The sequence below is a fragment of the Oratosquilla oratoria genome, chromosome 12, assembly GCF_046742065.1.
Source record: "Oratosquilla oratoria isolate Oo_2021 chromosome 12, ASM4674206v1, whole genome shotgun sequence".
Taxonomy (NCBI): domain Eukaryota; kingdom Metazoa; phylum Arthropoda; class Malacostraca; order Stomatopoda; family Squillidae; genus Oratosquilla; species Oratosquilla oratoria.
In genome coordinates this window covers 13,818,714-13,845,802 of record NC_134788.1, presented here as the reverse complement: position 1 = coordinate 13,845,802, position 27,089 = coordinate 13,818,714, and the positions used below count along the sequence as shown (strand labels likewise).

The following is a 27,089-nucleotide window of genomic DNA, read 5'->3' as shown; positions in this document are numbered from 1 at the left end:
ATATATATATATATATATATATGACACACAGGAACCCACAGTCGGAGAAAGAATAAACTTCGAATAAAGAAGAATCCGATATTTCGGCTATCAACTGTAGCCCTCTGAAGAGGGCTACAGTTGATAGCCAAAATATAGGATTCTTCTTTATTCGAAGTTTATTCTTTCTCCGACTGTGGGTTCCTGTGTGTCATTTACAAATGTGCTACTACATTTCTGTTTAGAAAAATATATATATTGAAATATGTATGAGAGAATGATTGGAAAGGGTGGTGAGGTGAATGCCAAAAAAAAACTGTAGGAGTTTTAATACTAACATTTCATCCTTAAGAGGACTTCCTCAGAATATACACCAAGAAAAATATTTACAGCTAAGGAAAGAGAATATCTTTCTTAGTGTATACTCTGAGGAAGTCCTCTTAAGGACGAAACGTTATTAATAAAACTCCCATGGTTTTTTAGCATTTACCTCACCACCCTTTCCACTCATATATACACACACACACAAAACTCGAGTACACAGCAACACTATGGACACCCAGTACCAAAAAGAATATAAAGAAGTTAGAAAGAATACAAAGAGCAACAACAAAACTGGCACCAACTCTTTCCAAAATGACATATGAACAAAGACTGTCCAAATTAAAATTACCAACTCTGGAACAAAGATGGGAAAGAGGAGACTTACTATCTATAGAATTATGAAGGGAATGGAAATCTTTGATAAGAATGACTTATTGAAATGGGACAATAGAAAAACAAGAGGACACGAAAAGAAACTAAAAAAAGATAATTATAGAAGAGATCTGAAAAAAAAAAAACTTCCCACACAGAGTGATAGATACTTGGAACAAATTAGACAAAGAAACAGTGTGTGCAAACACTATTCAAGATTTTAAGAAAAAACTTGATGCTGAGAGATACAAAGACGGGTCACCACGAGCATAGCTCCCTTCCCGTATAATACAACTAGGTAAATACACACACACACGACTTATTAAAGCAGGACAGAGGAAAAGCAAGAGGACATGCAATGAAACTCAAAAAGGATAACTACAGAAGAAACCTGAAAAAGGACAGCTTCCCACACAAGGTGATAGATATATGGAACAAATTGAATGAAGAAATAGTGTGTGCAAACACAATACAAGAATTTAATAACAAACTTGATCTTGCGAGATACAAAAACGGGTCACCACAAGCATAGCCCCCTTCCCGTATAATACAACTAGGTAAATACACACACACCAATAGGCCCATTCCCCTTTATATGGAGGGTGGGCAGGTCTAAGCATATACACATCCTTCCCCTATCCCACTCAAAAATGCTTAACAAGTTTGATCTCACCACAAAAATCAGTTAGGTCCACCTGTTTCAATTTGTGGAAAAAAATATAAACAAATAAAATACATACATACACATACCAAAGGCTTTTTCCCCTTCCACGGGGGGGTAGCCAAAAAGAAAAAGGCATAGAAACCACTCCCACCCATTATTTACTTTAAAAAAATAAACAAATAAAATAGAATGAATTAATAATCCAATGAAAACTTGTGGGAATGATTGATGGGCTGAGCATTTGAAAGAATTAATTTTTTTTTTTTCTTTTATTGATAAACTCGGTATCTGCATACAGTATTTCTTTACCTTGGATAATAATTCTAAACTTTTTGGCAGTGTTCACCTTCATTTGTCACCAAATGGGATAAAAATCACAGTTCAAGTTATGTATACATATACAGTATCTGTACTCAAGCTGACTATTTGTAAACATTCCATTGTAATACTTAAAAAAAGGTCACTGTAATTTGCCCATCAATGTGGACGTTCTCAAACTTTATACCTGTCCATCCTCATGTAAAAGGCACCAGCACTCACACTTGAGTTGTGTTTGATGCACTCTTCCTAATCACATACAATAACTTCAATGTTATTACCAGGAACAGGATAGCTTATTGTCCATTTAGAAATGTGAAAGCCAACCTTGACTATAATGACCTAAGATGTTGAGATATAAATCAGAAACTTAGCCCTGTAACTTTTACAGGGCTAACACAAAACTGAAGGCACACAGTGCTGCCAGGGAGGATCCTGAAGTGGCTGAAGAATGCATGTGTGTGTCCGGAGGAGCCCCTCAGTCCTGCCAGACTGCACAGTCTGTCATGGCCAACAATGATCCGCAGAAAAAGCAAATCCCTGGCAGGATGAAAAGACATGACAATAATGATGATGATAAAGGTACATCATCAAAACTGTTAGAAAAGCAAGATGATATTGTAAAGAAAAAATAACAGAAAAAAATTCAACCTTAACACTTTATTTTGTTTCTTCATGCAACTGAAGTTTCACGAGACTTTCTCCCGAAGGCACCAGCGGCATTACACCTTCTGCGTACAACTGGGCCCGCAGTTACTTGTACATAACAGTTGATTTTTGCAGTGAAATACTTCCATACTGTGATACAATAATGCAATTTGTTACTTCAAGTTTCACTGACTGGAAACCCACAACCAACCAAGCAATGATACTTGGGACGTCCCATAGATCTCCCTAGGAAAAAATGTTGGATTGTTACCTGTTTCTGCCACTACCTAGAAGAAGGAAGAGGATGAGGAAAATGAAGAGGAAGAAGATAAAGAGGAAGAGGAGGACAAAGAGAAAGAGAGAAAGGAAGACAAAGAGAACAAGGAAGAGGAAGTCACCAGTTGTTAGGGGCCCTACACACGCTCAGACTTTTACTCAGACTTGTCTGCACAAACCATGTATGCGCAGACAAGTCTGAATGTGTGTAGAGGAGATTTGTGGTCTGCACAGACCATTCTGGTCTGTGCAGACCACAAATCTCCTCTACACACATTCAGACTTGTCTGCGCATACAAGTCTGAGTAAAAGTCTGAGCTTGTGTAGGGCCCCTTAGATTTCACCTGAAAAAGTGGAGGGAAAAAAAACCCTGGGTCTGGCCCTGAAACAGAGTTGGCCCCATGGGGGTACCTCCACAAGATGGTGAGGGTGCTGATAAAATTTGGAGACAGGTGACATGGAAATAATTCTTTCTGACACCAGCTTCACAGGACCACAAGCACATAATCATCTCTGGTCCTTACAGTGATACATCTTGCAATGTAATTCATTCTTCCAACAATCTTCAAACATGATGGATTACTTGCCATCATTACCATACAATTCTGACATGACAATAGAAGTTTCATGCCTGTTCTTCCAACTCTCAAGGATGACCCAACATGTTCTCACCCTTGATGGACAGATCTTTATTGTAACCATTATAAATTAGATTATTATCTAGGTGTAAAACCCTGAGGGAAGGATTTGCAAACTACTTGGCCAACTTGGTCACCTTAGCAATCACTCCTAGTGTCTCAAGTGAAAATAGAGTAAGGCTATGAATGTTTTTAGAAGCTCTGCCATGGGATTCGAACCCTGACCCGTGCGTCGATAATCACGAGGCCAAGATGCTAGCGACCATGCCACATGGCTCGCCCAATACAGGGATTGGATGAAAATGAGACTAGATCTTCCAATGTTATGTGAAGCGTGGTCGGGGACTAGTACAGTCCTTTTGTACCATCCCATGTAGCATGGTCGCTAGCGTCTTGGCCTCGTGATTATCGACGCACGGGTCAGGGTTCGAATCCCATGGCAGAGCTTCTAAAAATGTTCAATCTGTCTTTAACATACACAACAAGGCTATGAATGTCAAAGATGTGATGTGATATGGTTTAACGTCACAAACTCTCCCCTATCGGAAGGCTAGGACGGTGCCCCTCACAAAGGACTTTGTAGCGTGGAATTTAATGAACCATGCCCTTGGTTCAACTTCGCCGGTGGCAGGATTCGAATCGTCATCTCCTCAACCTTCGCCGCAAGTAACGACACCCTAACCCGCTCAGCCAGCGAACTTTCAAAGAACTCTCTAATAATGCCCTGTTTGATGTTTTTATTGAACCAACTGCTGGACAGCACCCATGGTGTGGGCTCACATGACCAGCACAGTACTTTCTGTATGAGCAAACCTTCGTGTAGGAGGCAAACAGGCATCCTATCACAGAGACAAGGTCATTTTGTTAACAACAGACAGACTTCTTTTCAGTTTGTTCCTCTTCATGTTGGGTATCAAGCCTTTTGTCTGTGTCTTTTCTGCTTATGGTGCTCCTCATCAAGTACACTATGCCACTATCTGTCTTCACAAAGAGGACTGATTCACCAAATTCAGTTTCAATTTTCCTCTTCACATTCTTTTTGGTTGAGTCATGCACCCCTCTTATGCCAGATGCAATGATATTACTGCAAAGCAAATCAATCAAGTCTGACAAAGCCAAGACTTCTGATGGATGATCTGGAGAAAACGATTTTTCTCGGATATATTTGAAAAGTGCACCGTATGCCTTTGCCTCAACAGACTCGTAACTGACACACACATCCTCGTCCATTTCCTGCTGTTGTCCATGAATGCGTTTCCCTCTAATGTTGTTGTCGTCAGACTGGGTATACTTTCTGTAGCAAGAACAATGAGTTTCATTTGCAACCTGCTCATTGCAGGTGAACTTGAGAATCTCCATATCACACACTGCATTAATTACCCTGTTCCATGCATGAAAATTTTTCAAAATTGATGATGCATCTTTGATCTTGCGGCGCCTCTGAACCAACTTTTTCGATCTTATCTGTCTAACTTTGTCACGCTGTCTCTTGAATTTATTACGTGAAGCAACTAGCCTATCTTTCAAGCTACACTTGAGCACTCTATTATTCACTGTGAGTTTTTTATTTTTACAAAGCAGTTTGACATTTTCATTCAGAGGTTTCTCTTGTTTATCTTTGTTATGTAGTATATTTGGTTTTCTTGGCACTTGGAACTCGTTCTGTGGTTCCTCTTGTTTATCTTCACTATGCAGTATCTTCAGTTTTCCTGGAACATTCTGTGGTTTCACTTGCTTATCCTCACTATGCAGTATCTTCAGTTTTCCTGGAACATTCTGTGGTTTCACTTGCTTATCCTCACTATGCAATGTCTTCGGTTTTCCTGGAACATTCTGTGGTTTCACTTGCTTATCCTCACTATGCAGTGTCTTCGGTTTTCCTGGAACATTCTGTGGTTTCACTTGCTTATCCTCACTATGCAGTGTCTTCGGTTTTCCTGGAACATTCTGTGGTTTCACTTGCTTATCCTCACTACGCAGTGTCTTCGGTTTTCTTGGAACATTCTGTGGTTTCACTTGCTTATCCTCACTACGCAGTGTCTTCGGTTTTCTTGGAACATTTTGTGGTTTCACTTGCTTATCCTCACTACGCATTGTCTTCAGTTTTCTTGGCACATCCTGTGGTTTCACTAGCTTATCCTCACTAAGCTCCACCCGTTTTAGTGGCACCTTAGACTCCGAGGAATTCTGTACTTTGGCAAGTTTACTCATCTTTATTTTCATTCGGTCCATAGCTCTTTTATGCACAAACGACTTCCTGCACTCGCTACCATACATCATATTTTTTGGCATCTCATCAGCCGATCCTAGAGCCAAAATTCTTTCATTTCTCCTTAACTGAGCTGCATTCCATATAACCTTCCAATTGTTTATGTCCGTCAATGGAAGCATCTTCTCATGAGAACTTCCGCAAGTCACACAGGTGTTTTTAGTTGAGCTCCGCTTCTTAACTTTACGGCGACTGGACTCCATGATATCTGAAAAAGAAAAGCAAGGACAAATATGAGACCCTGTCAAATCACAAAATCACCAAAGATAACATGACCTATCCAAGTTTGTACAGGTACTCCTCGTTTAACGACGACAATTGGGACCAGCGCGCTGTCGTTAACCGAATTGGCCGTTAAGCGAAAGTGTATACATATATGTACATGTACTGTATGTACAATGTCCAGCAATACATGTATCTTTATTTTCGTGTATTTTCCCTCTTTTATACAGTACATTAAAGCTTTATTTACTGTTTATTTACGGTACACGACGTTGTAACTTCGGGAGATTTACATTAAACGAATGTCATAAAGCCCGTCGTTACTCCAAGTTGTCGTTAATCAAGTAGGTCGTTAAACGAGGAGTACCTGTATTACTCATTTTCGCTTTTTTTTTTTTTTTTTTATGAATGGATTTTGTGGACCAGTGGTCAGTGTGACTCAAGATAGAAACAGCTTGTATGGCAGTTTGTGAATCTGGGGTATACATATATATATCAAGGGCTTCCCCCCTTACAAGAGTGGCAGCCAAAGTCAAAAGGCATAGTTCCACTCCCACTCTCTCCCTCTCTTCTTGGCTCCTCCTGGATGACAGGTCATCCCTGCATCTCACCCATTGCCTTGAGTTAGAAGCAATGCAACAAGACGCATCACATCCACAGCAAGGCTGCTTCATTTTATCAGCAACACCAAATCTGTCCCCTCATGCAGAATCATTGAAAACGGGGAGAAATCCCACTGAGCTGTGGCAAAATATCCTTTACACATAATCACTCCCTATCCCCCACCCACCCCCTTCCATGCATCACAATATCACTCATGCACAGACATTCTCCACTCACCCCTATCTTCTGCCTTCTCCCTTCCTACCTCAACAGACATCCCCCCTCTTGCTCAATGCCCCTTTTACCCCATCCATCCATCTCATCCTTGGTCATCCCTTCATATTCACTCTATCCATCTCTGCACTCTACACTTCTTTAACTAATCTTCCTTCACTCATTCTTTCCATAGGTCCAAACCATCCCAATACTCTTTCCTCAACCCTACCTCCCATCTCCTTTTCCACCCCCACTCTCCTCCTCATTTCTCACTCTATCCAACCTTGTAACCCCTACCATACTTCTCAGACATTTCATCTCAAACACATTTAAACTATTCCTCTTTTATGTTCCACATCTCTGCCCCACACAGCACTGTTGGCACAATCACTCCATACAATCTCCTCTCCCAAATGTCTATTTCTCATTACACTTGGATTATTCAATCAACTCTACCTGCTAGCTCTCATTCCACCCCAACTTTCCACTTCACCTTCACATTTATCACTATCCATCCCCATAATCCCCCACTATAATTCTCAAATATGTTTAGGTTCTTCCTTTCTCACTTTCAAATCCAAGTCGTAAGGTGCTATGGGCACAACCACTCCCTTCCACACTCTTCTCTTTGTGATCATCCTCAGGTACTTATTTCCCATGGCTTTTCATCTCCTCCCTACATTTACCTGCATCCCTTATTCTACAGTTCATCTCCATTCCCAGAACAGTGCTGCATATACAGCTCTCGACTTCAATCTCAGGCACAATGGAGCACCGATGAGCTATGTCTTTCTCCAAGTCATCAGTGGGTTGGACAGCTTAAGCTGGCTACAGAAGAAGTGGACCTCATCACCATACAAGTTCTTGAACCTTAGGCCTTGGATCTGCCTCCTGATGAAGGGCCAGCTCTACAGGCCTCTTTAACCCCTTCCATACGGTGCCGCACACGTAGGCGTCATGGACTTAGATCTCGGTGGCAGCAGCCAATGCCAGCCGTACGACGTGTCGTAATAATACTCGCATCATAAAATATAGTCACCGCTTATATCGATCGTTCTCTCTTCACCCGTGAATTTTGATAACCATAGAAAATGCGATTACAAAAGAATTAGAAAGAATGTCATTATGGAGGGGCGACTACAATAAATATAATCAAGACGCCGATATGGCAGCCTCGCGAATACACTCGCTCCCCATGACGCCTACGTGTGCGGCACCGTATGGAAGGGGTTAAAGTCAACAATGATAATACTGTCACATTTCTCATCACCCTGTTGTCTCTCTGTTGCTCACTGCCACCTTTCTTGCCACTGTTAAGGGTCATTTACACGGTCAAACAGTGTGACAAACCTGGTTTGTCAGACAAGTGTTTGAAGTGATGTTTGACTGTGTGAATGGGGTATTTGGTCGTCAAACACGTTTGTCGAACGTGTTTGACAACCAAATACCCTATTCACATGGTCAAACATCACTTCAAACACTTGTTTGACAAACTGGGTTTGTCAAACCGTTTGGCCGTCTAAATACCCCTTTAGTCCTGTCAACACTGTAGCCATTGCAATCGCTCGTGGTCCTCCCTTATGAATATGTCAACTCGTTTCTTTTCATTATAATCTTCTGTCCAGGAGAATGAAAATGCACGATTTTTCTTTTCTTTCTTCCGTTAATTCTTATACAGTGTGCTTCTCTGAAATACACTCTTGGAATTCTCCAAGATCATGTATGTAAGATCCTACGTGAGCTCTGCACTGATGTAGTCATTTTTTTAGTCCAATGATCTTTAACTTTATATTAACCACTTCAGTATGAGTCAAGTTCTTGCGTGCAGCATCAGCTATCATGTGTACAAAGCCTCACACTACTCACATTATAAAATATAGTCACTGTCGTATTACTCGTTCTCTTTTACTCTAAAAATAAACAAAGAAAACGTGATCAAACCAGTTCACAGAATCCGGCACTAACTCATGTACAACTACAAAAAATATGTATAATCAAGACGCCTAGCATCCTCATGTACCACTCACGCCTCATAACACTTACATAAGTGTAATCTTACCAAAGTGGTTAAGATCCTCCCCAAAGGATGATCTTACAATTATGAACCAATTGAATTTTCTCCTCCCTTTCACCGATTGGATTCGTTGTTACAAGTGAAAGGGAATAATCTCAAGTTTCTGCATAATCACTTAGGTTACAAAGGAATTTTATGTCAACAATACACTCAAGCTCCCAGCTCTTATTTACAATAATCTTATTACCTACACAAGGCAGAAAGCGGACTCAGGCAGCTCACTCGGTTATATTGTTTCTTAAACATCCTACCCATAAAATGCAACATCCATCTTCTACCCTCTTTTTTTTTTGCAGCCTCTTACAGGTACTGGGTTTATAGTCATGCTCCTCGAGAATGTGAAAGATCTCCTCATAACTGGTTCATGTCTTGCATTGGAGCAAGACAAAGACCCAAGGAAGGTAGTAGCCTTCACTAATATGGTCTTGAAGGACATACAGCTGAGTGAATGATCTTGGAGCAACTGCAAAAGTGCTATCAATACACCAATCATTACAGACTATGAGCCGTTCTTGATGAAGAGGAAAGACAAAAATGACAACATGCTCATTAGCTGCAGGGCCAGTGTTGTAGTAGAGGTCATTGGAGACTCTGGGACCTATGATTTCAACTCTTGAAGAAACTACACATTTCTTGGAGGGTGAGCAGCTTATATATGAAGGATACACTTCTTGGCATCAGGCCAAGGTACATGTGACTTTATCTCATCAGCAATCTCCAGGACAGTGAAGGTGAGGATCTGATTTGGGTAGTCACTGGTGGTGCTAGCCTTCATCTTCAAAGATTGGCAAACATGCCCCACCTCATATCCCATACAGTTTGCAAGGTATCTGTGCTCACCAACAAGCCTATGATTACCCAGACTTGGTGGTCTTCAGACAAGTGCTGTATTTAACACAGCACCAGATGATTTCATCCACAAACTTAGCAACATGCTTCTTGGTGTACATGCAGCCATCCACAGGATCTCCCCAACTCCTCTCTGTATTGTTATGGCCTGTAGCTCATCTGACGTTGTTGAGTACGGTAGCCATAATACACTGGCTGTATGTCTGATATTTGGCAGTCCAACACCATTCTTTCTTGGCTGAAAAAGCGTCTGGTCATCCTATCTGGAAGGAGGAAAAGGGAGCAGTAACACCACAACTGTTGTATTAACATGCTCAGTGTGTTGGGCAAAGTACTTGACCATCTGTTGCTGGCTCAGGTTTGTTAACATCTACAAAGTATCTGAGACCTGAGCAGTCTAGGTTCACACCTGGCAACGCAACAAGTGATTGGATCCTGGTACTTCATGTTTTTCATGGAGTTACCGTACTGATCTGAAGAAGGCATTTAACTCATTGCATCATACCATGTTCTGGGATCTGCTATCTGTGGGATTCTTGTGAAGATTTATTTTACTTAAAGTCTGACTTATACTCTAGGACAAAGTGCTATAAAATATGAAGCTGACATTGCCAGTTCCTTTTCTGTTGATTCAGGAGTGAGCTCACCCCAACACATTTCAATACCAGCATGGACTAAATATTGGATATAGTTGTCAATCATTGGTATTGCAGAGCATTCATTAGCAACATAAAAGTCACTGATCTCCTTTGCCAATTATGCTGTACTTCTTGCAGAGACATTATAGGTCCTGATTATAGCCCTTGAGTCACTGCACTGGGAGGCAAAACTACCTGGACTCCAAATCTCCTGGGCAAAGACCATCATCTTGGCACTTGGGAGTTTACTGGGTGATGCAATTTAGTCTATTTGTGTTTGTGGGAAGGACATTGATGCCTTGTAAAGCTTCACATACCTTGGGAGTGTAGTGCATGACAATGGTGGGTCATGCCAGGAACTCTTCCAAAGAATAAACAGCATTGCTCATGGTGTCATGGACTTAACCTTTATATGATGCTGCTGATATCTATGAAAGACAAACCAAGATCCAAATTTCCAAACTGCTTGTGCTCCCTATCTTGCTGTACAGTTGTGAGAAATGGACAAGGAATGCTGATTTGAAGAAACATTTCAACATCTTTGGTACCAGCACCAAGTGCCCTCAGAATATCACTGGAATGACTTTTGTGTTAAACCAGAATATCCCAAGAGACTAAGCCTATGCCCATTGTCAGCATAATTCATGAACTCAAGCTATATGGGCATGTAGTTTCCTTAATATTGATCCCACTGTCACAGTGGCAATAGACAACAAAGCATCTGATAAAGTTCATAGACATAATTTCAAAAAAGATTATCAAGGCTGACATTCACAACTGAGAAGATATGGCTTACAAACTTCAGTAAATTTTTTAGAAGTGTACACTTACTCAATATGGGAATAGAAAATTGAATAATATTGTAAATTAGATCCTAAACATATCTATTATTCTTGGTGGAAATTAATGACAGAAAAATTTGCTAAACGTTATACACAAACAAAAGTAGCCACCCTGGCTACTTGAGATGCCATCTTTGTTTGAATAGATGTTGAGGTCAAAGAAATAAAAATAAGATAAATTCGTCTATTCTAACTTATCCTACCTACCTTCCTACCTCACCTAACCTGCATTTAGTAATGATGTACCTGTAATTCTAGAGGTCCTTAGGGTCATCATCTTCAACCTCCAAATTTGTTGGCATCCGTCTGGAGACAATGGAGGTCGCATTTTTTTTTTTTTTAAAGTTTATGGTTGAGTTACAACGCCTGCTGTGGCTGTAGAGTCCAATTCTGGAGCGGCAGGCTCTATTACAGTTGTCACATGTAAAGTCCGCGCCTGGCTGTGTGGGGGCTGCTGCTAGCCTCTGCCGTCTGCGCTCTCTTTTCTCATCCCACTGGTCCTCTCTCCTCTTCTCGCTTGTTTGAATGCCTGCCTTGACAACGTGTCTCCAACTGCTGCGGTCAGCGGCCACTGCCTCCCAGCTTGCTGGGTTAATGTCCCCTGCCTTCATATCACGTTTGAGAACGTCCTTGTAGCGGAGGATGGGCCTTCCTGCAGGTCTGGAGCCAGTGGCAAGCTCCCCATACAGCACGCTCTTCGGTATTCGGCCATCGTCCATTCGTCTAACATGACCGAGCCATCTCAATCGCCTCTGGCTGAGCAAGGCGAACATGCTGGGCATTCCCGCCTGTGTCAGAACATTCTTATTGGAGACATGATCTTGCCAACTAATGCCCAGGATTCTTCTGAGGCAGCGCATGTGGAAGATGTTGAGTCGGCGCTCTTGACGGGAATACAGGGTCCAGGCTTCGCTACCGTACAAGAGCGTGCTGAGTACACAAGCCTGGTATACTACGACCTTGGTGTTGGTGGTCAGCATGGCGTTGTTCCATACACGCTTTCCAAGACGAGCCAATGTTGTTGCTGCTTTGCCGATGCGCTTATTCAGCTCTGCATCCAGGGACAGGTTGCTTGAGATGGTGGAACCCAGGTAGGTGAACTCCCCCACCACCTCGAGGATGTGGCCATCGATGGAGATGTTAGGAATGCTGCTGACATCCTGGCCTATGACGTTGGTCTTCTTGATGCTGATGGTAAGGGCGAACTCTTTGCATGCATGAGCGAAGCAATTGATGAGTCGCTGTAGGGCCTCCTCTGTGTGTGCAGTCAAGGCGGCGTCATCAGCAAACAGCATCTCTCTGATCAAGACCTTGCGTACCTTGGTTTTTGCTCGGAGACGTGCAAGGTTGAAGAGACTTCCGTCATTTCTGGTGTGGATATACACTCCGTCTTCTGACTGGTTGAAGGCACAGGACAGCAGCAGGGAGAAGAAGATGCTGAAAAGCGTCGGAGCAAGCACGCATCCCTGTTTCACGCCGCTTCTGATTGGGAAGGGGTCCGAGGATGAGCCGTCGTACTGGACGGTGCCGTGCATGTCTTCATGAAAGGATGAAATCATCCTCAGGAGCTTAGGGGGACATCCAATCCTCTGTAGCAGGGTGAAAAGGCCTTGCCTGCTAACCAAGTCGAAAGCCTTCGTCAGGTCGATGAAGGCAATGTAAAGTGGACGCCTCTGTTCTCGGCACTTCTCTTGCAGTTGCCTCAGTGAGAAGACCATGTCAATGGTTGATTGTTCTGCTCTGAAGCCGCACTGTGCCTCAGGGTAGATTCGTTCTGCAAGTTTCTGCAACCGATTGAGTACTACTCGGGCGAAGGCCTTCCCAACGATACTGAGAAGGGATATTCCGCGGTAGTTGTTGCAGTCGCTGCGGTCTCCTTTGTTTTTATAGAGCGTGATGATGTTGGCGTCACGCATACCTTGGGGAACGGTTCCTTCCTCCCAGCACTGGAGTAAAAGCTCGTGCAGGTGGTGATGTAGAACGGTACTCTTGCCTGCTTTGACGACATCCGGGGGGATGCCGTCGTTGCCAGGAGCTTTCCCACTGGCCAGGGAGTCGATGGCTTTTCCGAGTTCGTCCGAGTTCGTCAACAGGAGATCGTAGCGATAAATCGCTACGATCTCCTGTTTACACGTAATGACAAATTGTAACAACCTTTTCATTACAATAAATCGCTACAATTCATCGTAGCATGTAAACCTGGCTTTAAGGAGCCAACGCAACTTCATTTGCACGTAGTGTTTAGCAACATTTTCTATTATTGATTTCTGCCAAGAAAAATATTTCATCAATGTATTATTATTTTTACAAAATTAATATTTAATCTTCTAATGCTATATCGTGTAATGTGCACTTCTAGAAAAAATACCCAAACGTCTTATCTGTTAAAATATTTCAAAACAACCACATTTCTGGGACTAAGTATGTACAATGGCATCCCACAAGGAGCAATAAGCTCACCTGCATTATTCAACCTCTTCATAAGTAATCCCCCAACAGCAGATCCACAAATGAAGGAGAAAGTGTCATTCTGAACAAGTTCCTTAGTTTCACTTTGAAATTCTCTTCCATGGACAACATACATATGGTTTTATCTGTATTTGCCTAATTGTAGTATACAGGAAAGGAGCAACATTTCAGTGTGGTGATACTATTTCTGTGATAATGGTATAGCACCACAAACATGTGACCCTACTTAGGCATATGAAACCAGATGCATCGCAAGTAGGCTAATATCTATATATACATCATGGTAATGTGACCCTGATGAAAAAAAGCATACAAGGATAAGTGTACTGTGCTAGAGGCTGGTCAGGTCATTTAATGACCTCAGTTATTGGTTATAGTGTCTAAAGAATTTTACCATTAACTAATCATTGGGCCCAAATTATTAAAGTACAGCCTCAGAGGAGGTTCCTCTATTATATCCGAGGTACCCTTAGGGCTTGTAGAAAGAAGGGGGGAGGGGGGATCTCACCCTGAACCCTCCATGTCAGTAAGTTGTACTTTGTCAACTCTCCCAACAATATTTTCCACTCACTATAAGCACATATATAAAGAATGGACACAGAATTGAACATTTTATTTATCCACCCAATTAACTTACACTTGAACTCACCTCTGCTTGGCCCACTACCCTTGTCTCTCACTCTTCAGTTTATCATACCTGGCTAAAAACTTGGGCTGCATCCTCATTTTCCAAACATTATAACTTGAATTCATATACTTTTTCAAGTGTATACGAGTTCATCAATAATTCATCGATATTGCTTTCATGATGTAGGTTTGTTACATCCTTTTGATTTACTTTTTCTCCCCTTCAGCAAATGAGCCATCATCCATTTCTTTTCTGAGCTGACACTAATCGCAGGCTGGTCCTGCAAGTTGACCAGAAGGACTGCCCATTTTCGACACCTGTCAAACCCCTAAAAGCTAGTCTCTGGAATAGGCCCACAATCTCTACCAACTTCAACTGTATTTCTTATAACTTTTCACAAATGGAAAGAGGACAACCATCAACTGTTCCCCTCTTCTTACTACTCTCAACTTGTGACAAAGAAAATACCAGATAATTCAAAATTTTATATAATCTCCCCAATGAAAGAGAGCATAATGCACAGGACTGGTGCAGAGGGAATTAAGATGTAGTAAAGGTGGTAAACATAGATGGCCTTTCTATCATCTGTGGTGATATTGTATTAACAAGACATTTCAGTATTTATAAAGGTGTTTGCCAGTCTCAGATACAATTTTTATCTATATCATCAGACAGCTCTTATCATTCTGGGTATTTTGAACCCCATGAATACTGCAAATTAATAGGAATGTCAGGAGTGATATATACAGTCACCGCAAAAAAGATTCGAACCTACCCGGACTATAAACAAAATTGGCAGTCACGTGCAAAGATAACAATAAAAATGGGCATATAATGTGTATACTTTCTTTTAATATTTAGTCATGTTCCCCTTGTTCTTGATGACTTCTTGTAGTCGTTTTGGAATGCTGTCACTCAATTTGCAGAAGTAATCCTCTCCCATTTCAGTGCACCACACTTTTTTAATTGCATCAATGAGCTTAGGCAAGGATGACTGTTTTCTGCAAGCTTGTTTTTCATCACATGCCAACAGTTCTCAATTGGATTGAGATCAGGACTATTTCCTGACCACTGCCAGACCTGAATATTCTTTTCAGAGAGCCAGTTGGTCACCTTCCTTGCTTTGTGACACGGAGCACTGTCATGCATGAAAATGTTGCTGGCATGAATATTGTAACACTGAAGGAGATGGTCATTTAACACACTAATATACCGGTCACTATTCATCATCATATTCTTTTCTCAGGAAATACAGCCCTCCTCGACCGAATACACCACTAAAACATACCCAAACCATGACAGATTTACAGTGCTTCACAGTAGGGGATGTGTAGGCCGCATCATACCGGCTTGCTGTTGACGGGCATCTGACCTTCACATGCTGGCTTGGGATGAGTTGAAATGTGCTTTCATCAGACCACATGACCTTAGACCACTCTTCTTTCGTCCATTTAGCATATTGCTTTGCAAATGCCAGCCTAGCCTTCCGCATGCGGTCGGTGAGTAAAGGTTTGCAGGCAGCAGTATGGCTAGGGAGCTTCAGGTCCTTCTGCATGTGGTGCATTACTGTCCTTACTGAGACATTTTCTAGAAGTTTTGGGTGACTTTCCTTTAGTTGTGCAGCAGTAACCCTTGGATTTTTCCTTACCTTTTTAGAAGGCTCTCAGTTACCTTTGAAGTCTTTCGAGGGTGTCGAGGGATGGGTTTGTGCTCAGGACAAACGCCAGCAATGCCATCACCGTAGACTTGGCCCGGCCAGAACGCCTGACGATCTCTATAATTGGCACATTTTCCTGTTTCCAAGCCAAAATCCTAGCTTTCTCCTCTTGGGATAAATATTTGTGAAGCATGTTTAAAGCATTAGAGGCAAATCATAGGCCAGAAAAGCTGTAGCTCCAAAATCTGAGCACAATGGTCAGGAGCAAACCTCTACAGCATCACCCCTCAGCCTCTCAAACAACACTGAGTGGCCAAGCAGTCTGCCATGTGCTCCACAGACTCGCTGAGAAAGATGTCGCATGTCGCCAGCAACAGCAACCGACTGTATAGCCTACTCATCGCAAATAACATACAACCACTCCTCGTTTAACAACGACAATTGGGACCAGCGCGCCGTCGTTAACCGAATTGGTCGTTAAGCGAAAGTGTATACATATACGTACATGTACTGTATGTACAATGTCCAGCAATACATGTATCTTTATTTTCGTGTATTTTCCCTTTTTTATACAGTACATTAAAGCTTTATTTACTCTTTATTTACGGTGGTTAGCTTCCTAAAATTACCGTATATGACCAAATCCGCGTATGCTGACATTCCATATTGAATACCAGGGTATTTTTTTAGTTTCGACCATGGGCGCAATATAGCAATAGAAAATTAATTATTAATTTTGTAAATTAAAATGTATCAACGTAATATGCAATTTTGTGGACGGAAATGAAAGTAAAAAATACCTTGCCACAAGAAAATATGCTAATGAACGAAGTTGGTAGCATAGGCTCGGGACGCCATCTTGTCGTCTGCCAACGTCTCTCACGACGACGACAACGAGGATGAGCCGGATGACATTTAATTTGCAGGTAATGATTTATCAACCCCTTCCATACGGTGCCGCACACGTAGGCGTCATGGACTTAGATCTCGGTGGCAGCAGCCAATGCCAGCCGTACGACGTGTCGTAATAATACTCGCATCATAAAATATAGTCACCGCTTATATCGATCGTTCTCTCTTCACCCGTGAATTTTGATAACCATAGAAAATGCGATTACAAAAGAATTAGAAAGAATGTCATTATGGAGGGGCGACTACAATAAATATAATCAAGACGCCGATATGGCAGCCTCGCGAATACACTCGCTCCCCATGACACCTACTTGTGCGGCACCGTATGGAAGGGGTTAAACACAGGTTAGGTTTGTTTAGTTTAGGTTAGACGAATTAATTTATCATCCTTTCATTTCTTCGACATCGGCATCTATCATAACAAACATGGTGTACCATTCGTCCGACATGACTTCATTACTTAGAAAATCTGTTTTAGCATTTTTTTTTCATTTCCGCTCACAAAATTGCATATTACGTTGATATATTATAATTTACAAAATTAATAATTAATTTTCTATTGCTATATTGCGCCCATGGTCGAAACTAAAAATTTACCACTACCGGTATACACTGTACCCCAGGTAGTTTTTGCAGCTTGCAGGATGGTAATGTAGACCTAAGCTGCAGAACACTTTACCTCACAGCTAATATCCACCATACAAGTTCATTTATAACATCATACAAATTTGCCTCAGCCAACTTGATTATCGTACACGACGTCGTAACTTCGGGAGATTTACGTTAAACGTTATAAAGCCCGTCGTTACTCCGAGTTATCGTTAAACGAGGAGTGGGTGTATGTACCTCGGTTCCATACCATTTTACCGGGTAGGTCCAAGTCTTTTTACGGTGACTTTGTATATATATATATATAAATATATATATATATATATATATATATATATATATATATATATAGATATATATATATACATATATATGTATATATATATATATATAAATATATATGTATATAAAAATACATATATAAATATATATATATATATATATATATATATATATATATATATATATATACATGTATACATACATATATATATATATATATACATATATATATACATATATATATACATATATATATATATATACTCGTATGTATTCATATATATATATATATATATATACTGTATATATATATATACATACACACACAGTAAAGACTCAATACTCAAATGTTTTGGAAGTTGAATTTTCTGAAACTTGAACGCTAAAGTTCAACTTAGTACTCGAATGTCCACACACGTGGTTGTAAACAAAGGCTCCTGGCCTCTCCCTCCCCGCCACCACCAGTTGTCCCGCCGCAGTCGTGATAACAATCTTCTCTTGCATTCTGTCTGTGGTTTTTCTTTTAGAAACTTACAATGGCACGAAAGAGGCTTGTTACTGGTGAAAATAAGCCTAAAAGGAAGAATGTAGTGATGACCATTGAATGGAAAAAGGAGATTATTGATAAATACGAGAAAGTAGCAAGAATCATTCATCGATCTTAAAGCTGAGTATTGTATGGAGAAATCTACAATAACCACCATACTGAAGAATAAGGAGGCCATTAAGAAAGATTATGTGGCAATGGGTATGAAAAATCAACTTACGTGAACTGCAGTAGTGGAAGAAATGGAAAAATTGTTGGTGTGGATAAACGAAAGGCAGATGACTGGTGATTCTATGTCAGAGGGCATAATTTGTGTGAAGGTTAGACAGCTCCATAAAGACCTTATTTGTAATACTACCTCTGACTCCAGTGAAAATTTTAAAGCTAGTAAGGGGTGGTTTGGGAATTTCAAGAAGAGAACTGAAATTCATTCTGTTGTGAGGCACAGCGAGGCCACAAGTACTGACAAAGTTGCCGACGAGAAGTTTGTCCCCATCTTCTCTTTTTCTGCATGAGGGGACAGAGAGGGGAGGGTCACAGAATTAATGAAGCAGCCTTGCTGTCGATGTGTTGTGTCTTGTGACACTGCTTCTGACCAAGGGCAGCGGACAGGATGCAGGGATGACCCATCATCTAGGAGGTGCTAAGGTGAGAGGGAAGGAGCAGGGTGGAAGGGAATAGAGTATGTAGGGGGTAGAATGGGTGGGAGTGGTTTTTATGCCTTTTCCTTTTTGGCTACCTCCCGTGTAATGGGGAAAGAAGCCATTGGTATATGTATGTATATGGATAGGGAGCACTTTAGCCCCCTAACAGGTCTTTAATTGTAATAAGACAGGCCTGTTTTGGTATATATATATGTATGTATATATATATATATATATATATATATATATATATATATATATATATATATATATATATATATACATAAAACAAAGGAAGAGTAGTGTTTGCCAGGACACAAGCCCATGAAAGACAGGCTAACCCTGCTTCTGTGCACCTATGCTAGCAGCAACTGCAAAACTAAACCACTGCTGGTGTACCATTCGGAAAACCCCAGGCCATTCAAGAAGAGCGGTGAGCAAAAGAGGAAACTCAGTATGATGTGAAGGGCAAACAAGAAAGCCTGGACAACCAAGCAGTTCTTCAAGAAGTGGTTTGTGGAGGTGTTTGCACCTGCAGTGAAGACATACCTAATAAGAGAAGAATCTCCCACTCAAGGCCCTCTTGTTGATGGACAATGCCCCTGCATACACTCCAGGCATGGAAGAAGAATAAGGTAAGGAGTATAAATACATCAAAGTGATGTCCCTCCCCCCCAACACCATGCCACTGATCCAACCCATGGACCAGAATGTCATTGCCAGCTTTGAGAAGCTGTAGACAAAAACACTTTTTGAGAGGTGCTTTGAGGCGACTTCTGAAACAAAGCTCACTCTTAGGGAGTTTTGGAGGAATCACTTCAATACCCTCCACAGCCTAAGGCTTATAGATAAAGCCTGGGATCAACTTTCTCTGAGGTCCTTGTGTCTGCGTGAAAAAATCTGTGGCCAACCTGTGTGACAGCCAAGGATTTTGAAGGATTTGAGCCTTCAGTCCAGGAGTCTGCTGTGGTGGAGGACACTGTGTCTCTGAGGAGAGCCATAGGCACTGAGGTGGACAGTGATGATGTGGAGGAGCTGGTGCAAGCACACTCTGAAGACTTCACCACGGACGAGCTGCGTCAACTTCACCAAGGAATAGCTGCAGGAGATGACTGAGGAGCTGTCTTCAGGGGAGGAGGAGGGGAACAGCAAGGAAAGAGTCTCCTCTGCAGAGATCAAGAAATATTTGTGGCAGTGGACAGAGTTGGGAAACTTTTTGGGAGAGGTGCCACCCTGATTTTGCTGCCGTACGCAGAAACAGAAACCAGTTTGATGAAAATTTGATGCAGCATTTCAGAGACATTTTGAAAGAAGAAGAAGAAGAGGAAAAAAGCAGATCACATTAGACCAGTGGTTCTTAACCCATTAAACTCCGATGACAAGATTCTTGTCATTTGGTCAAATAAAACCAAAATCATAAAACACCAAAATGTTTGATCAAACACCAGAAAAATATGACGTCAGTCCTCGCACCAAGCGAGGACTGATGTCACATTTTTCTGGTGGTGAAACCACTCCCACCCATTCCTTCCCCTACATATTCCACTCCTCTCCACCCTCCTCCCTCCCTCTTATCTTGGCACCTCTTGGATGACACCTCATCCCTGCACCTTGTCCACTGCCCTGGGTCAGAAGCAGTGTTGCAAGACACAGCACATCCACAGCAAGGCCGCTTCATTAATTTGGTGACCCACCCTCTCCATCCCCTCATGCATATAAGGAGAAGACGTGGAGAAATCCCTTCAGGCTGCGTCAAATTATTTCTCATACATACTTCCTCACCCCCCATCCCCCACCCACTCCCCCTCATGCATCACAGCATTATCCATACACAACCCTTCTCCATTCACCCCTATCTTCTGTCCTCTCCCGTCCTTCCTCAACAGACATTCCTCTCTTTTGTAATGCCCCTTTTACCCCATCCACCTATCTCATCCTAGGATGCCTCCTCATATTCACTCCTTCCACCTCTGCCTTCCATACCTATTTTATTAATCTTTCTTCACTCATTCTTTCCATATGTCCAAACCATCCTAATACTCCTTCATCAACCCTATCTCCCAACTCCCTTTCCACCCCTGTTCTCCTCACCTCCTCATTTCTCAATCTAGCTTAGTAACCCCTACCATACTTCTCAGACATTTCATCTCAAACACATTCAAACTCCTTCTCTCTTCTTCTCTTATGTTCCATGTTTCTGCTCTGTACAGTGCAGTTGGCACAATCACTCCTTCATATAACCTCTTAGCATCCATTCCCAGATGTCTATTTCTCATTACACTTTTTAATCCACCAAGACATTTACTCGCTTCTCTCAATCTACATTCTACCTCCACCCTCACTCCTCCCTTTCCTGCCACATTCACACCCAAGTATCTAAAACTATCCACTTCCTCTAGTCTCTCTCCCTTAATGCTCACTTCCAGCCTGCTATCACTCTCTCCCCATGTACATCTCATCACCTTACTTTTGCCCACATTTATCTTCAGCTTCCTTCTTTCACACAACTCAAACTCTGTCCTCAAGCCTTCCTCTAATCCTGCTACAAGCGCAGTGTCGTCAGCAAACAACTGGCTTATTTCCCACTTTTCTCCATTTTCTTTAACCATCTCCAACCCCTGACCCACCACCCTTGCATTCACCTCTCACACCACCCTATCCATGTATAGATTGAACAGCCAGGGCAACATTACACATCCCTGATGAAGTCCCACCTTTACCTCAAACCATTCACTCTCTCCATTTCTAATCCTATCAGAAGCTCTACTACTCTCATAAAAACTCTTGACTGCTCTTAACAGCTTTCCTCCTATCCCATATATCTGCAGTACTTCCCACAGTGCCTTCCTGTCTACCCTGTCATGAGCCTTTTCCAAATCCATAAAAGCCCAAAAAACATCCTTACCTTTTCCTATAGCTTTCTCACATATCTTGTCTTACCACAAAAATCTGGTCTACACAACCCCTAAAATCTGTGGTTACAAACTTTTCTAATTTTACTCAAATTGTTTCCCAGAAATATCTTGGGCAAGGCCAATAGACAATTGCTGGCTGCTGTGGTCAATTGATTTATGGAATTTTTGGCTCGAAGCCCAAGCGCCGGGCTGGCTGCTGTGGGACTGCAAGTTTCCAGTGAATGATATTTGAGACAAAAATCATAATCCTCAAAGCTCATGTTTCTTACATGTTTTTTCTAATGGTAAATTGGGGTTATTTTTTGGGCTATTTATCATTTCGGTATTACAAAGGAAGTACACACCTAACTGATATATTGATACAAAATAAAATATCAATTTGGTAAATTAAAGTACATCAGCATAATATTAGAATTTTTTTTATGGAAATAAAAAACAACAAACCTTACAAAAAGTGATACATTACCAAACGGAGCTGCAATGTGAGCTCCAAGATGCTATGTTTGTGTTATCTGGCCAGTCCTATACAATCTTATAATTCCCTGCCTACGATGGTTTGGACACATGGAAAGAATGAGTGAAGAAAGAATAGTAAAAGAGGTATGGAAGGCAGATGTGGAGGGAGTGAACATGAGGGGACGTCCTAGGATGAGATGGATGGATGGGGTGAAGGGGGCTTTGGGGAAGAGGGGAATGTCTGTTGAGGAAGGAAGGGAGAGGACGGAAGACAGAGGTGAGTGGAGAATGGTTGTATATGGATGATGTTGTGATTGCATGAAGAGGAATGGGCGGGGGGGTGGGGTAGTACGTGTGAGCAAAATTTGACACAGCCCAAAGGGATTTCTCCCCATCTTCTCCTTTTATGCATGGGGGGACAGAGAGGGGGGTCGCCGATTTAATGAAGCGGCCTTGTTGTGGATGTGCTGTGAGTTGTAACGCTGCCTCTGACCCAGGGCAGTGGAAAAGGTGCAGGGATGACCCATCATCCAGGAGGTGCTAAGATAAGAGGGAGGGTGGAGGGGAGTGGAGTGTATTTAAGGATGGAATGGGTGGGAATGATTTTATGCCTTTTTCTTTTTGGCTACCTTCCCTTGAAAGGGGGGAAAAAGCCTTGGTATTTGTATGTATGCCTACGATGACCCTGATGACCTCTAGGGATGCTAAATGCATACCCCCATAAGAGGTTAGGCTAGTTTAAGATAGTTTAGACTACTTATTTATTGGACTTCCATTAGTTCATCTTCCACAACAAACAAAAACAAACATGGCATCTCAAAGCTCACTCATATTTGAGTTGTCACTATTGTATAGCTTTCAACAACTTTTTTCATTAATAATTTCCACCTATAATAACATATTTAATGTATTACAATTTACAAAATTAATATTAAATATTCCATTGCTACATCACTTGGGTGTACTTTTCTTATATTTATCATTATTTCTCATTCATGCACTACTCCCTTACCCATAAAAACACAGATTTCCTAAAATTCTCCCAAGACTCCAGGCAGATGTGGGTCAAAATTCATAAACAGCTCCCTGGTAAAAGAAAAAGAAAATTCCAGATGTGTGGTTGGTCACAGGAGGTGACTGTGGTGTGTGGTAAGCATGCCTACCAACAAGTGTGTGGTACAGTGAGTCCTCCTTATACGGTAATTCTTTATCGGGTAAATTCACAGTTACGGTATTTGGTAATTACTACCCTCGCTTCTATTTATGGTAAGAAAAATTCACAGATACGGTATTCGCTTGTGTTTTGTTTACACCGTACCATAATGCCACCACGCCGTGCAGCCACCACAACAATCAGTCTCTTCCCGCGTTTCCCTTTGAACACAAGTTAAATCCTTACGGTGTGTTTTTTGTGGATATTATTATCACAACGCACAGTGACACACCCATAATGGCCACAAAACATTTTGCAGACACTGCTGGAGTTGAAAAGGCAAAGCAAAAGAGGAGTAGTCTGACATTGAAGGTAAAATTAGATATTTTGAAGAGGAAAGAGCAACGAGATGGTACATCTGCCACAAGTCGAATCTTGGGCCTACCCCAGTCAACAGTCTGGACGGTGTTGAAGAATCATGAGGCTATAGAAAAATAAAAAAAAATAAAAAGCTCGACAAAAGATGAGTAAGGGCTGAGATCCCTACTATCCCTTAGCCTTGGGAGGAACATCATCGGATAGAATAAGTGACGAGTGAAAGGTAAAAACTCTGTTTATTTCTTTTGTGCAGTACTTTACATTTCCTTATGTGACTATTTTCATGTCTATAGGGGTGACTCTCACAGCATGTTATAATGGGTTCGGTATACGGTAATTTCGATATGTGGTAAGGTCTTCAGGAACGCATTTGTAACATATAATGAGGATTTACTGTACCGGGTCCCATCCACGAGTGGTGTCAGCTTTTCAGTGATGCTCCCTCTTTCAACATGGTGCAATTAGGTCCTACAGAGGTGCACACATCCTAAACTACCACTTGCCAGGTGGGACTTTTGAAGGGGATCTGCAGGTCGTCAATGGAGGCAACCACGGTACAATCAGTAAGCACGCATACACAGCAAACAGTTCTTAGGGTATTATTTTACTTGTGCACACCAATGTGATATAGCAATAGAAAATTAAATATTAAAGTTATAATACATGAACATAATATGCAATTTGGTATTATTTTAGTTGTGCACACCTACATGATATAGCATTAGAAAATTAAATATTTTGTAAATTATAATACATAAACATAGTATGCGATTTTTTTTGACAGAAATAAATAACTAAAAACCTTGCTGCATGCAAATCTAATAATGAAGGAAGCCGGTAGGATACGATCCTAACACCATGCTGTCATCTGTCCAGTCCAGTCACTGTCAAATAGACAATGGCTTTCACATTGTGGACCAGGTGTTCTCCAACTCTAAATGATGTTTACAAGCACTGTTACAAAGACAATAGGGCTCCCTTGGACTTTATGAGAGATCACGGACTTCTGCCATTCTGTTAATTGCCCAAGGTACAATAATAATCAGGCCTTCAGTATCCATGGTGACGACCTGGATGATCTTTAGAATTTGAGATACCGAATTACCAAATATAGGTTAGGTTAGGTTAGAATAGATGAATTTAGCACAGATTAGACAAATTTATCATCCTTTCATTTCTTCGACCTCAGCATCTATCAAAACAAACATGGTGTGTCATTCAACCGCTGCAACTTTTTATTAATTTCCAAAAAGAAAACCGCATATTACATTGATGTATTATAATTTACAAAATTAATAATTAATTTTCTATTCCTACATTGCATAGGTGTGCACTTCTAAAAATTTACCATTCCTGGCTTCAATCCTTACCAGTACCAGCCTTTCAATGATTCTCCATCTCAACAGATCCAAGCAAATAATGCCAGTCTGTAATAATATATTAAATATCGCTAGGAATAATGGTACAACAGTGAATATTTACTTAACGAGTACCATATTTTCCCAGCAGTTTTCTATGGAATTTATCGTGTCGTCTCAATTTGCGGGGGATATTTTTAAGTGCCCCTTTCCCCGTCCAGAATCTGAGAATATAAGATTCATCATGCTTCCCAATTTATCTGGTAAGGCTTGCACCCCTAAATTTAGCGGTTCCTTTACGTCAATCACTTCAAAACCAGTGGGAATAACATTATTTTACCTCACAATCCACTGTGGGGCTAATGTACAAAATTATCTACTGGATTCCTCCAATATCATAGAAGCTATTCTTGAGATATATACCAAATATTTCATCCCCATTTATCTTGTGACATTGCTACTACGTAGCAACAAGTTTGGTCCTAGTCTTACTGTAAACAACGCCATACTGTCACTCACCTTTATTTACAATTATTTTGAAAAAAAATGATAATACGTTTATATTAGGACACATCAATTTAAGAAAATAAATCATGCAAAGTATTCAACATTGAGTCGAACAGCTTGAATATTAACTTATAAAACAGTCGACTCACCTTTATATTGTACACACAACGGCGGTGTTTGAACTACCACAATTGATGGTTTCAGGAAGCGCTAAGTTTACTAAAAGAAAATTTGCTATCTTTCCTCCATGCTTACCTAATTCTAGTATCCCCACCTTCTCCTCCCTCCACCCCCCCAAAAAAAAAAAAATCGAAAGCGGGTACGTTCACTATGATGTTCCTTATTTTCACCTTATTTGACTAAGGTACATGGTATTGATAGAAGAATTTGAAGGTGACCTGCATGACTAGCCTAAAACCCAGCGAGAAAAGTAAGGCTGCAGAAGAAAGTATAATCGTCTGAATCTATAACTGATACAGCTATGTCGCATTCACAGACTCGTCGGCTCGAACAGATATGTCCTTCTTGCCTTGACATGTGGCCTAAACTAGTGTTGCGAGACAGTACCTGTATGTCTTTATGCTTACCCTTGATTTTATTAATTATTCAGTACATACTGGTGTATGTGTACTCATGGTGAAATATGATGGTAGGCTTCAACGGATGCCTATTGTGTGATCTGAACCTTGATCACCCAGTTGAGCGTAACACTCCTGCCTTGCTGATGTAGCTTCAGCAGGAGTGCTTGGATGGAGGTCAGAAGGCGTACAGTGTCGCTGGGCTGTGTCGATTATAAGCTGCCTATCAGAGACTGTGAGTCCGTGTGGATCACTACAGGACCAGCTAGAGATATTAGAGCATGCTCTAACGCTGCTTGGACCGCTATGGCCTCAGCTTGGAGAGTGGACGCATGATCAGATACTCTCCTGCCGAAGGTCAAACCATCTGTCACGAAAGCAGCCCCCGCACTACGGGGCCTGTTAGGGTCTACGGAGCCATCCGTGTAATAGACCGCAATTCCAGGTTCCGACACGGATGCCTTGTAGGGCTTGCGCTCGTACTCTTTCCAGATCACATAACTTCTTCTTACTGGGAAGCTTTGTGACAACGAAGGTTGCAGGTATCGACAGCCACGGTGGTGGGGACATGAACTCTGGGTGAGGAGAGTCCCTACCCTTCTCAAGGAGAGCACAGGTGAGCCTGAAGGAGTCCAGGAGCCCAGCCGCCTGAGATAGCCAGGTACTGGAGTGGATAAGATTATCCACCCGTCCCAGAGCTATCACAATGCTCTGACTCAGCTCAGTTATCCTGGGGCTCTGGACTATCTTGGCAAGAAAGTCGACCACCAGCCTTCTGTCCTGTGATGTTAATGAAGGCAATGAAGCCTCCATCTGGAGGTTAACAATCTTGGTCCAAGGTTGAGCTCCTAGGATAATCCTTGCTACGGCATTTTGGCAAGGCTCCAGGTCTTCAAGCTTGGCAGTCGCCACAGGTGTAAGAGCTGGGGCAGCGTAGTCTACCAAACTGCGGACTGCTTGCACATAGAATGTGCGAAGGACCTGGTGCGTGGCACCAAGTACCTTCCCCGTCATTGCTTTTATGACTGTGGTTCTCGCCTTCAGCCTCTCCTTGAGATAGGCCA

General features: G+C 41.6%; 1 protein-coding gene across 6 annotated transcripts; it reads right to left on the bottom strand.

Annotated features, from left to right (window-relative positions):
• Positions 1 to 489: 489 nt before the first annotated feature.
• Positions 490 to 26,393, bottom strand: LOC143030987 (uncharacterized). 6 transcript variants are annotated; one of them, XM_076194299.1, is made up of 3 exons: positions 25,597 to 25,734; positions 23,982 to 24,108; positions 490 to 5,696 (listed from the first exon to the last, which is right to left on the bottom strand). In XM_076194299.1, the coding sequence occupies exons 2-3, from the start codon at positions 23,989 to 23,991 to the stop codon at positions 4,084 to 4,086; spliced, it is 1,623 nt and encodes a 540-aa protein (XP_076050414.1). In that variant the 5' UTR covers positions 23,992 to 24,108; positions 25,597 to 25,734; the 3' UTR covers positions 490 to 4,083. The 6 variants fall into 6 exon arrangements, with proteins under 6 accessions (XP_076050414.1, XP_076050413.1, XP_076050412.1 ...); XM_076194298.1 differs by having other exon boundaries at positions 23,982 to 26,393; XM_076194297.1 differs by lacking the exon at positions 23,982 to 24,108 and having other exon boundaries at positions 25,460 to 26,393.
• Between the last annotated feature and the right edge of the window lie 696 nt (positions 26,394 to 27,089).

Coding starts and splice junctions, on each gene's coding strand:
- LOC143030987 (XM_076194297.1), bottom strand. CDS start 25,535: ATGATTTATTTTCTTAAATTGATGTGTCCTAATATAAACGTATTATCA. Junction 5,697..25,459: donor CAAAATAATTGTAAATAAAG/GTGAGTGACAGT, acceptor TTTCTTTTTCAG/ATATCATGGAGTCCAGTCGC.